General features: G+C 35.5%; 1 protein-coding gene across 1 annotated transcript in view; it reads left to right on the top strand.

The window, feature by feature from the left end:
- NRXN1 (neurexin 1) overlaps positions 1-13,283 on the top strand; it is a 1,110,090-nt gene extending 1,096,807 nt beyond the window's left edge. Inside the window, 1 exon segment of the mRNA XM_038551252.1 lies at positions 9,799-13,283. Within this exon segment, the coding sequence (XP_038407180.1) occupies positions 9,799-10,106 (308 nt within the window). The 3' untranslated portion in view covers positions 10,107-13,283.
- Positions 13,284-13,590: the final 307 nt, after the last annotated feature.

The raw sequence follows: 13,590 nt of genomic DNA, 5'->3' as shown, positions 1-13,590 counted from the left end.
ATCTCGGGTCTCCAGGATCCGGCCCTGGGCTGAAGGCGGTGCTAAACCTCTGAGCCACCTAGGCTGCCCTAATTAGATTTTTCTACTTTATTTTATTTTCCCCCTTTTTTCTCACCTCTATACCTTAACCAGTTGTAATGACATGAACCTTTCATATATCTTTCACCAGGTTCCTATTAAAAGTATACAAATATAAGGTTGCTTTTCTTTCTTGCCTTATAGAAGTAGGCGCATGCTATATGAATTAAACTATTAGCTTTTCTCCTTTACTAATATATTAGGAGTATCTTTCAGGTCAACAAATTTGACTCTAACTCCTATTTTCAACTTTATTAAAATTCTAGATTATGAGTATGCCATAATTTATTCAACCATAGCCTTGTAGTCAAGCTCTTAAGTGTTTACACTTTTCTCTTTTCTTCTCATAACATTATAGCGAACATCCTGTACTTATTATATATTTATGTGCTGGTATATTTAATTATATAGAATATATTCCACAAACTAAGGTTTGATTAAAAGATTTGTTTTTAACTTTTATCATTGTGAATTTCAAGCATATAATAAGTTACAGGGAATTGTTTAATGAACTCACATGTACCCATCATCCACCTGTAATTTAATATTTTTAAAATTTTATTTTATTTTATTTATTTATTTATTTTTTGGTATTTTTAAAATTTTAATAGATATTATTAGATTGCTTACTAAAAAGTGACTAAAGAATTTGTATTCACTAGCAAATTTCCCAAATAAATATATTTACCACATTATCACTATTTCTTTCTTTATTCCTCTAAGTTTATTGGAAAAAAAAAAACCTCCTTATTTTGTTTTGACTTCCATTCTAATGAAACAAGCGCCCTGTCCTACACTTAATTTTCATTTAGATCATCTGTTCATCACTTGCCTATGTGTAATTTTGTCCATTCTTCTATGGATTATTATTTTTTTCATATCATTTGATACATGCTCTTTGTATTTTAGAGGCATTAACTCTTGGTCTGCCATATTGCTACAAATATGTTTCTTTTCATTTTTACTTGCATTTTCACTTTGTTAGTGACACCTTTTTCCCCATAAAATGGTTACTATTTATAAAGTACAATATGCTGATCTCATCATGTATGGTTTCATTGCATGGCCTATGACATATATGTTAATTTTTATATCCACCTTCAAATTTCTTTTTTTTTTTTTTTAAATTCTTCTTTTTTTTTTTTTAATTTTTTTATTTATTTATGATAGTCACAGAGAGAGAGAGAGGCAGAGACACAGGCAGAGGGAGAAGCAGGCTCCATGCACCAGGAGCCCGATGTGGGATTCGATCCCGGTCTCCAGGATCACGCCCTGAGCCAAAGGCAGGCGCCAAACCGCTGCGCCACCCAGGGATCCCTCACCTTCAAATTTCTTGTCAATCTCCCCCAGCAATCACTATGCTACAATCGCTGTTTTTCTGAATTTCTAAAAAATAAGCTCTTTCTTTCCACGAGGTCGTTCCTCCTTATTCCTTCTGACTAGAAGACTCTAGTCTTCCCACCCTTCACTTGACAGTCTCCAGTCCTTTTCCATGTCTCAGCATAAATGTCACGAAGTCAGGTCTTTCTGACTCCCCCGTCTAAATCAGAAACTCCTGCTCTACTCCTGCGTGGTAGCTAACCATTTTCTTTCATCACACATGGTCCAGCTATCACTTTGAGTTTAAGTTAAGTTAAACTTAAGTTGAGGTCCATGAAGGCAATGTGAAGTGTCTATGGTTATCCACTCTATCCCCAGGACCTAGTACAGTCCTTGGAACATAACTCTAGTTCACTATATTTTAGTTGACAGAAGGAGTGAATATTCTCAGAAAACTTCACAAAATATGGAGCATTAAGCTAATTTTGAGGAATAAGTAGTATTGAGCCATGCATGTAGGTAGAATTATATTGGCATGTGGAAACTGGGGACAGCAATAAAATTGTGGCCGCAAATTCTTTTGAAAGAAATAGAAGACAAGTTTGCGTAGGTAGCTGTGGCCAGGCCATGAAAGGCCACGAGAATGATGGTCACATTGATACTTTAGTAAATACTCTGACACTCTCAAGGGTTCTAATAAAACCTTAGAGGCACAATGACCATGTTAAAGTTTATGAAGGCTGTAGATGATTCAGTTATAGGTACACAATTTATGAAGTATAAGACGATTGAAGAACAGGCTTCTGTAAACGCCGCATAATGTCTCCCCCAGAGATGAGGGGCAATGTGTGTTTTCCTCTATTAGTTTTCATTGTGACCAAAGTCATACAGGGTATGATTGTCCATTGCCTTTTTTGTTCCATGTGGTGCCATTTGAGGTAGTAGCTTGAGCTAGCTGGTGATTTCTGTCCTACAGGCACAGGATGAGTTTTTCTGTGGCTAGCATCCCTTCCCTTGTGGTACCGAGATTTCTGGTAAAGATAACAATCCCTCAATCCCTCAGTGGTGGCCTCTGTACTTCCTTTCAAACATGAGCCTTTGTGGATTTGAAAATAGCAGAGGAAAATGTTCGACCAAGCAGCCACACAGGTGGAAAAGGCTTATTGATTTCCAAGTTCTCCATTTCATCAGAAGGGCTAAGATGTGTCAGATGTGTCCTCTCTCAACCCTTTTGTCTGACCTGCATGAGCAAACTTCTGAATATTCAAGGAATGGGTGGAGTTGGTGAGAAGGGAAGATGGGAGGGATTTGAAACACCCAGCATTCATCACCTTTCAAAAAACCATAGTGTGAGTTGAAATTAGAGCATGCATACAGATCATTGCCTACCTTTCTGCAGCTGTGCCATTTAAGCATGCATTCTTTTGAGTGATTGCATCATAATTGTTTCTTCTGACCCACATTGTACTGAAGCACAGAAATGGAAAAAATAACTAACTTTATTTTTCTGGAGATGGGGGGACAAAAATGTGGTAATCTCAATTTACAAACACCCCAGGAGCCTACAATTCCAATTTTCTTTTCACAGTATTAATGAAACTGGGTACTGGAAAAATCAAATCTTCCCTCATAAATCTGAAACCATTTCCAAGACTAGCCTAGAATTATAATAATTTCCACATCTATTAAAACACAGTACAGTGCTCTGTTCTAATGAGATCATTTTAGGCAGGTGGGGTGGAGACAGAAATTTAAAATTGGTTACTTTTAGTTTAATTTATGATAAAACCAGAAAGACTGGTCAGAGACTCAGTGAGAAAAGAATTCAATGAATGCATCTTGCCCATAATTTTTAAAAAGGATTATTGTAAGACAGGATATCTAACAATTTCAGATGGCAGAATGATATGTGTTGAGCATTATAGTTTTATAATCCTTTATATACCCCTCCTGATGTGAAATATTTAGCTCATATTCTGTTTGTTTGTTTTTTTTTATCATTAATGTGCTTTATTCTTTACTATTTCTTAAAGTTGGCAGTCTCTTGTATTTTTTTTTCTTAAAACTCAAAAACTGTCATTGGTATATTAGGAAACTCTTGCTTCATCCTTGATGTGACAGGGTCATGGTTGATGGCGTACCTATACACTAACAGCCTATACTGAAGAAATAAAACAAACAATAAGAATCGTCTGGAAACTGTAATCTTACCCTGCAAAGCTAAGTTTGGAAACAACATAAATATAATAAGATTACAGTGAAAGAACAGCTCATCCAAGTATACAGAATAGTTTCATAAAAATGACAATTTGAGTGATAAAAAGAGCATCTGATGGCATGGTTATTGCCTTGGTGAACTCACCAATGGAAATATAAGGTCCCACCACCCACCAAACCCTCATTTTATGTGACATAATTAGGACTATAAGCATCAGTTCTTGTGCAGTATTGGAAAAACATAAATCAAGAGCAGTTTTATTTTTTAATAACAATATCTCATTGCTATTTTTCCATTCTCAGAAAGAATAATCAAAGGATGCCAGACACTTTCTACTGCAAAGTGAAGCCTCTTTGGAAAAACTGGCTAATGTTCAAAAATTTACCTTCCAAAATGCAGTTATTTTAGAACTTCAGTTGTGAATCATCTTAAGGAAATGTGGGCTTTATGCTCCCCATTTGCATAAACTAAGGTTATGACTAGATACAACCAGACTGTGCAAACTGAGAAATACAGGCTCCTGTGCAAAGCTTAATGGCTTAATGTGCTCTACATATCCCCATACTCCATCTGCAGAACAAAATTCATAATAAAATACCAAAATGTTCAAGATTGGTAACAAAATGCCATTTATTTTGATAAAGCATATAATTTTATTCTGTAAACAAATTTAGAAGGTTAAATTATAAAGTAAACCATTCCAAGATGAAACACAAAGACTATGTTGTAGTGAAAAAATCACATTTAGTCATTTGTTTGTTTGTTTTTTGCCAGTAAAGATGATTTTATATTGGGACTTGAAATTAGGAACTTGGCGATAAGTTTTGTCACTCTTTGAACACCTTGCTGACCCATTATGCTCTTTTAGGGCCACCTTCAAGGACAAATCATGAGCTGGGGGCAGGATGCACAGAAGGGGTAGAGAGGGGGAGGGAGTAGGAGGAAGAGTGGAGAGGAGCTTGGAGTTGTTGGCAGAGGGCCAGAGGACCTGCTAAGGAATAAGACCTGCTACAAACAATCTTCACTTTTCTGTTCTCTGCTGTAGCCTCATATATCACTTAAACATGTTTGTTCCATGGTGTTTTTTAACCGGATCGAAATGAGTTCTTATTTGGGGAAATGATGTTCTTTCACAGATGCAGTGCCAAAGGCTGTCAAAAATAAAGAAAGAACATACATCAGGACAATTTCTTTTCCTGTCGTGGCTGTTTAAAATAACTATCTCAGCAAACTGAGGGATAAGTTAAAATTTTGAATATTTCATTTTTAAATTTTTTGTGAAAGCAACAAATGCATTTTTTATGCTTTTTATATGACAAGGCACTGGATTCTTTTGTACTTACTATGTATTTTCCACAATGGATTATCCGATATGAATAAATTGGTTCGGGGTATAATGTGGAAATACGTTAATAAGTATCCTAAGACTTGAAAGACTATGCCTCCCTAAATAATCACAGTAGTAATTAGGCAATGAAAAATAAGAAAATACATAGAGCTAACATACTTTGGCCCAGATTCTTGATTAATCTGGCCAAAACAGACTATGTAGAAGGCTTCTGGAGACCATGAGATCCTACCAAATGTTTGAACAGATAGAGAAAGAATTAAAAATCAGTTCTCATCTGTCCTCTAAGATAACACTGTTTACCCGTCCGTGAGTCCCAGGAATATTTTCACAGCCATTTAGCTGAAAAGTAGCTTATATGAAAGAGGTTATAACCCTTTTGACAGCTCTTTGTCTTGGCCAGTGCAGTCAATAGCTTCTGAATCATTTAGGCAAAAATGCCAGCAGAGATCAAAAGCCTTCATATTGCCATTCTGGTGTGTGTATGCGCTTTCCTCGCAGGTAGTAGACCCAGCGATTTACGCTCCATTCTGATTGACTCTGAGGGTGCATCATGGGTGTGGATGACATGGGGGTAAAAATCTTCTATTGTTTCAGTGTTCACAGAAATTGTGTATAATTCATGATGCTTTCCTACTTTACGTATCACTAAAAGAGGATATAAACGGGCACTTGGAATATTTCATCTATTCTTTTCTTTCTTTTCTTTTCTTTTCTTTTCTTTTCTTTTCTTTTCTTTTCTTTTCTTTTCTTCTTTTCTTCCTTTTTTTTTTTGTTTTGGCTTGTGACCTAACCATCAACTCAAAATACTGGTGCCACCACCACAGCTGAATGCTTACTTGCCTGTTTCCAGTCCTAACAGAGGGTCCTCATGTGCTCTGGCTTCTTCGGTCCCCATCCATGGTCTTCCAATGAAAAGTTTCCATTGACCTGGGCTCCTTGTGCCTCTGGTCCAATTAGCTTAGTTTCACCTATAAGTCAGTTAACTTCTGACCATTCAAGGACTTACTGCTGATTTTTATATATTCCATTCTCTTTGCTCCTCCTTTACTCTCCTTTACTTTGTTTGTTCTCATCACGTGGGGGGCGGAGCAGAGAAAGGGAGAGAGAGTGAAAGTAAACCTTAGTTTATTTGTTTATTTCTTAACACTGCAGAGGAAACACATATAGATTCTTGTATTTATGTACAATGCCTTGATTTAGTGTATTATAGAGTGTACAGGAGCTGCAAAATTCTCAAATGCATGAAATAAAAGAATTGCCTATGGATTTCTCTGATCAAGTTTCTTTGTTCTCATTGTTATAAAGGGTTAAGAGATGGCTGTGTTTCTTTTTTGCTATAAAATTTTAACTAAATTATATAAGAAGGCATTTAGCCTTTTTAGCTATTTCTACTATTCTCTGCATTTAAATTAATGTGAAATTTCCTCAGAGGCTTTCCAGCGATCATCAAAATAAACCATTTATAACAATAAGTGAAGCCACATTTATAATTTATAAATATAGTTAAATTTCTCTAGCCTTTCCTTTAAGATTTTATGTATTTATTTATTGGAGAGAGAGAAAGAGAGTGGGGTAGAGGAGCAGAGAGGGAGGGAGAAGGACAAGCAGATTCCCCACTGAGAGCAGAGCCCAATGTAGGGCTGGATCCTAGGACCCTGAGATCAGGACCAGAGCCAAAACCAGGAGTCCAAAGCTGAACTGACTGAGCCACCCAGGCGCCCCAAATTTCTCTAGTCTTTTTTGTACATCTGGGAGAGATGTCTTTAGTGTATAAACACTTCTGATCTTAGCACAAAATTTAAGAAAAATGTCACTTAGCCTTCAGATTTGAAGCAAAAACTGAAAAAAAAAGTTGTTAAATAATCAGTGAGATATGGAAGTGACTGCATATTGCAAACAGACCTATTAGAATACCTGTGGCGGTTATTAATTTTTTAATGTCAATTGATGGGTAAAGGGTAAAGTGTTTCATCATTGGGTTTTGGCATTTTTTGGTCGGCTATTTTTAGAAAATGGTATTTAGAATCTTTATTTACATATGGGTTACAGAGATATTTTTAGGCCTGCATGTGACTTAAGCAACATTTTGGCTGGAGTTGCAAAAAAGGCGAGTATTTTCCTTAAATAGAAGGTGTTTATCAAATGCCCATATGGCAAAATTGAAGCATTTGAGGCTTTGCTTTGGTCTTTGAATCTCATTCTAGTTTTAACATCAACTTGTTGTTCCTGTGCTCTTACACAGTTGTTCTGAAAATATATCAGAAATATTTGAGCAGATAAAAGTAAGATTAAAATTCTTGGATAAGATAGTCCATTTATCATACCAGTTCCTAACTAGAAAAAAAAAAAGAACATATCTACTCTTAGTTTAGAACATTTAAACCCTGCATTTCATTAAAACTCTCAATTCTTACTAGCATGAAGTATATGATGAGGATTTTATATCCATTCTCCCCATTCTTCTCTGACAGACAAAGTGAGGTAATTCTGGAAATGTGTTTAAAATAAAAGCATTCCATCAGGGTGGGGGGAAAGATTTATGTAACATTTAAATAAAATCTTTTCTTTAGCTCTTAAGACACCATGTTAAAAGAATGATCCACAAATGAGCAAGTAAAAAGTTGTCATTCTGTGGAAGTTAGCAGCTGAGCTAATTGGCCGACTTTGGCAAAGATGACCATATTTGAGAGAGAAAGTGCTGCTTTTGGTTTGTGAGGTAGTGACAGAGTTCCTGCAGGAGGTTCCATTCTTCTTGAGAGGGAATTAATTTCCTGTAATCAAATGCTGTGGATTATGGTCTTTGTCTCCTTCCACCCTGGCCACAGAAGCAACTCTACGGCCTTTTATTCAGCAACATTACATTGGCTTTTGTAAAACAAGCAGGAACATACTCAGAATAGAAGGGTTTCACCTGATACATTTTGCAGCTCCAGAACATAGCCTCTTGCGGCTTTGCGACTGAGGGCTGTACTTTGTAAGTGACTCTGTAAGGCGTTATTTGGGGAACGAAAGGATAGTGACAGTGAGAAACCCCCATTATGCAGAGGAAGTCTTGGTGATGTTTGAAAATGGAATTACAGAGCAGTACAGAGCTATGGCTGGTAAATGACTACCAGTATTTAACAGGCACTTTTGTAGAAATATTAAAAAATAGCTCCTAAATGATGTTTAATAGTCATAATTTTAGTCTTCTTGAATTATTCAGTTTCTATATAAACACACACACACCATTTATATGCACATATCTATCTGTATCTGATACATATTTACAACCTTGAGATTATTTTAATTCATTCTTGAGATTATTTTAATGCATTACAAAAAAATGACATTTTGAAAATTATAGCATTTTTAATTCGCTGCATCTGAAAAGTAATCTTTTTCTGTAAGACAAAAGAGAGGACAGAGATTCAGGGAAAGAAAATATAATCCATAGAGAAAAATGACCTGAGGGTCAGAGATAGGATTGGTTTTTATCTCTGTACAGTTACTATTCATTTAAAATATTTAAAAAAAATAAAGTTTCTTATGTAGAGGAAAAGAGCTGCTCCTCGCTCTCCAAACCCCATTTACATATTAAATTCCAGGACTTTTTCTCTCCATCTATCATCAATTTCAGTGCCTGACTAGGCCCTGGAGATGACAGTAATGAACCCTGTAATCCATTTCTTATACCATGGAAGAGTTTATTTATACATTGGAAAGACTAAAAGAGAATTTTGTCAGTTGAAAAAAGTGGGCTAGCCAGTCCTTTATTCATTATTATGTATTAAGTACTAAATTCTGACTCATATCCGATTTAGATAGTCTATAAAACTGAGAAAAAATATTTTCCTACTTCACCCTCTCAAATATAGTTTTGGTGGTCACTCAGCCACTGCTAGTGAATAAGTGATACATACTACACTTATATGAATAAATACACCTCCGACATAAAAGGACTTAGTGTTATTTTAGTTTGTAAAGATGTGACTAAAATCATGCTTTTATTAAGGAAGCATGAGAAGTCCATTCAGAATGCTTGGATTATCTTACTGTTCAGTACTGTATTCATTACTGTATGATGCAATCTGATTTCTTTTTTTTAAATATTTTATTTATTTATTCATGAGAGACAGAGAGAGAGAGAGAGAGAGAGAGAGAGGCAGAGACACAGGCAGAGGGAGAAGCAGGCTCCATGCAGGGAGCCCGACACGGGACTCGATCCCGGGTCTCCAGGATCACGCCCTGGGCCTAAGGTGGCGCTAAACCTCTGAGCCACCAGGGCTGCCCTGCAATCTGATTTCTAAAGTATTACTAAATTTAGGTATCATAATTCAGAGTCTGGAGTTAGCCCTAAGTGTTCTGTATGAACATCAACTTGATTGCTAAATTAATACCCTCTGATAGTATAAGGTAGTGTCATTATGATTTCATCTACCATGTCGGGTTTATGATTTTTCACCTAACACATCAACGTGGTCCTTAAGAGCTGCACGAAGCTTATTTGGGGCTGCACTTACAAAATCTTGTTAACTGATCTGTGATAAAGAAAAGATAGCAACAGATCTCCCCCCAAGGGCTTTGATTCATAGTCTCTAGTTTTTAGTGACCGTGAGGCACAGGGACTGCTACATTTAGCAGCAGTAGACTTTCCCTAAAGCAGTAGGTGTTATTCCATTAGGCATGGAAATAGATGGTAAATGTTAGGTAATATGTATATGTAATTATATACGTATATAATATGTAGAAGTAATATCCACATACCCACATATATTATAATGTGATAGCTCTCGGGTGTTGGGTGAACTCGGTCATCACACGATGTTTCTTCTCGCCCTCTCTCCTGCAGCTAACCCAACCCGAGCAGGCGGGAGAGAGCCATACCCAGGCTCAGCAGAAGTGATTCGGGAGTCCAGCAGCACCACGGGCATGGTGGTGGGGATAGTAGCTGCCGCCGCCCTGTGCATCCTCATCCTCCTCTATGCCATGTACAAGTACAGAAACCGGGATGAAGGCTCGTACCATGTGGACGAGAGTCGAAACTACATCAGTAACTCAGCACAGTCCAATGGGGCTGTCGTAAAGGAGAAACAACCCAGCAGTGCGAAAAGCGCCAACAAAAATAAGAAAAACAAGGATAAAGAGTATTACGTCTGATTCCAAGATCTTAAAAAGACCCTTGTATAGAAATAGTCTTCATTTTATCTGAGACATAATATAAACTTATTTACTTTCCTTTTTACGAAGCACATACAAAAGAAGACAGGGAATGCAATCAGGAAGGAAAGACTGTTTTTAAAAAATAAAAACAAGTATCTCATGCTCTTGTTTCTCCAAAAAGAAAGAAAACAAAAAACAAAAAACAAAAAAAACAGGGGCCAATAAATTCCCTAACATCCACAGTGTTTTCATTTACTCTGCCTGTCTTTATGTTGCTGGAACATTCCTAAAAGACAGTGATGACCGCACGCATTCATAAAGCAAAGGAGTATTACAACATCAAGGCACAACACAAAAACAACACAACACACAACACAAAAAAAAAAAAAAAAAAAGAAGCTACCTATGATCCTGGATTTAGCCAAAGTGCTAGCGCTTTCCTGAGAAGTCAGTTAGTCCGATTGCCAGAGAAGACTGTGTCATTTTGAATGACCCAACCTGCAAACCTTTGGGTTTGCCACCTGGCCGCAACTGGAGCAGTGGTTGGAACTTGCATTTGAAACAAAGTGCTGGCTTTTTTGAAGACTTGTGTAGGAACACATTCAAAAAGCCCCTTTCTGGTGGTGAGGGAAAAAAAGTATGGAGGCCTTATTTTCAACAATGTGAAATATAAGGCACATTTTCACACTAAAATTTCAAAACAACAAAACAAAAAAACAAGAGGGCATAGATGCAATCATTGGGAAATTTTCATGCACGCTTAATATGTTATTACATATGTTTATATAAAATCCATCTCTGTGTGCTTTCTGGACTGTGATAAGTGACGTTTTATAGCCTGTTGTATAGAAAATGCAAAATATATCTCTGCTCTTCAGCCATTTTTGGTAAATTCAATGTTATAAGTGTTGCTAAGTATAGGGAGTTTTATGACATCGGAGCAACAATTATTTCAGGGTTGTTTTTTTTTTTTTTTTTTTTTTGCCACCGTTATAAATTGCCACAATTACTTACTTTTTTAAAAAAAATTACAATGTAGTGTTTATTCTAAGGAAGATATGTATGAATGTATATAAAAAGACTCAGCTACTTTTTTTTTTCTAACATGTACAGCCTTCATTCTGTTGCAATTAAGTTTTAGTATTTGTATGAAAGGTGTGAATTAGAAGGTAAAATATATACATATGTATCTTATAATCTTCTTTTCTCCCCTAAATACTCACATTTTCCACATACTTCCATCATTTACAATCACAAATACACACACAGACACACACACACACACAAATCCAGAGGAATCCATCAAATATGATGGAAAACCCAAGCATATATATAACAGCAAATGTTTACTGACAAATTGATAAGCAGGAAGGAAGGAAGATAGTTGTGCCAAGGTATTGATGACAAATGGGGTGATTTGCTTCATTGAGATCATGCTTCCAAGAAACCCTGAGAATATCTTAGTCCCTAATGAAATGGAACCTTTTCTTATCAAATAGAATATCACTGGTATATTGCTGCATGAATATGAACCATTTTGTGGGGGAGGTTACAGAAGCAAAACAGGCTAATGTAAACCTTAACCACCCTGGCTGCTGCAATTAAAAATTTTGTTTCCAATAAAATTATACATACGAGATTTTATATATGTATATAAAATCTCTGAACTTGATGTGCATGATAAACACTTTGGAAAGTAAACATTTTCTCAACTAAGAAAGTATTTTTAGTAATCTTTGATTCTGTATTACTATCCATCTTAAAAAATCATTCTCTATTTGTTGATTATTGACCATATTTTAACTTTTCTGGTTTTCATATATATCATTAAATATAGTTTTAGTTTAACACACATTAAGTAATAGAAAAATATAGATTATACACTTGTTTTGCATATTGTTTCAATGATGTTCATAGCAATAAATTATTAATATGAGCAGGCAATGCAAAGGAAATGCATTATTAGATTGGAAGGTGATGCCTCAGTAAAAATTGGTCGCATTACTTTAAAACATCTCCTAAAAGAATAATATTAGATTTCATAAAAGAGAATACCTTTACAATTAGCTTTAATCAGCAAAGGCAAAAAATGCAAAACATCTTTTGTGATACTTTAGATGATGAAAAAAGCCAAAAAGTGGCCTGGATTTCAGACATACAGCACCTTAGAAATATGTGTAATTCATAGCAAATCACCACTATCTATGGTTGCCAAGTAATTGTGTTGTGTGAAAAGTCTTAAAGGCTTTTCATGACCCAGAAAGTAGAGGTTTAAAACTAAAATTTAGTTATCTATAACTTGTGTTTCAGATTTTCTTCTTTTTTTTTTAATTTGCTAGCTTAAAGAATTCATGTCTTTTTTTTTTTTTTTTCCTCTCATTCAGTCTTACTCAGGGAAAGCCAGTGAAATAAGAAGGTAAATATGAAACCACTAATTTACATCTTGAGGTTTTAAAAAGAAATGGTTGCTTTTCCGTATGATCTACTGAACTCAACCTAGTTTCCAACTGGAAAGATTCTAAAATATGATAGAAAACAAATTAAATAATGGTATTTTTTAAGCAGTATATCTATGAAGCATGTTGTTTGGGATTGATTTCATTGTTTCTTTCCAGCATAAATTTTAAAATTTCATGTAATGATATAATCTAATATTGTCAGTAAAAATACTTCTAATGTTATTGGCCTACACAAAATCTAGCAATCTTTTTCTTCTTTTTCTTCTTTCTTTCTTTGTGAATGGAGAAAGAAAAGAGAGCAACATGAGCTAGAGAGAAAAAAAGACATGAATAAGATCCCAAGTATCTTCATATCAAATGTATCAGGGTTCCATGAATAGTTTGCAGTTAACAGGATTTCACACTACCTGGCATAAATTTGATTACATCTCTAGACTGTAACTTTTCTGATTGAGTATGCTTCTTTTTTATCCATGTAATGTGTTGCCTTTTTAAAAAAAAAAACAAAAAAACAAATACTACAATAATGTGTGAGGTGGTCAATCCCCAAGACATTAAAGAAAGGCCACATGACCCTACCCTTCTAGTGCTTTGTGTGATTGGGTATCTAAGGGTTTTGTTTTGTTTTTTCTGTTGCAAGGCCAATTTATCCATTATTGGAAATGCTAAGCAAGTGGAATTTACTGTTTTGTTAATAAAATATTTCTTAATACAACTGTGGATTTATTGATTTTAAAAAAAGTATATGCGGCACCATTTTGGGAAAAGTGGCCCAGTAAGGAAGACTGAATTTGAAAGGAAAACCTGCCCTTTAGACAAGCAGGGAATGAATACTGCCGATCTTTTTCTGGGTTTTAATATTCAGTAAGCACATCTACATTCATAGATTTAAGATACAGTCACTAAATGTACCTCTGTTTACATCTGTGCATCTTGCTTTCCAGGAAACTGCAAACTTGTAAGAAGTAGTTAAAAACAACATAAAGATGCTGATTTCATACATAGGATTTTCTCTAAAAAAG

Source organism: Canis lupus, chromosome 10 (assembly GCF_011100685.1).
Source record: "Canis lupus familiaris isolate Mischka breed German Shepherd chromosome 10, alternate assembly UU_Cfam_GSD_1.0, whole genome shotgun sequence".
Lineage (NCBI taxonomy): Eukaryota > Metazoa > Chordata > Mammalia > Carnivora > Canidae > Canis > Canis lupus.
The sequence above is the reverse complement of the archived record's forward strand: the minus strand, read 5'-3'. Positions and strand labels throughout refer to the sequence as shown.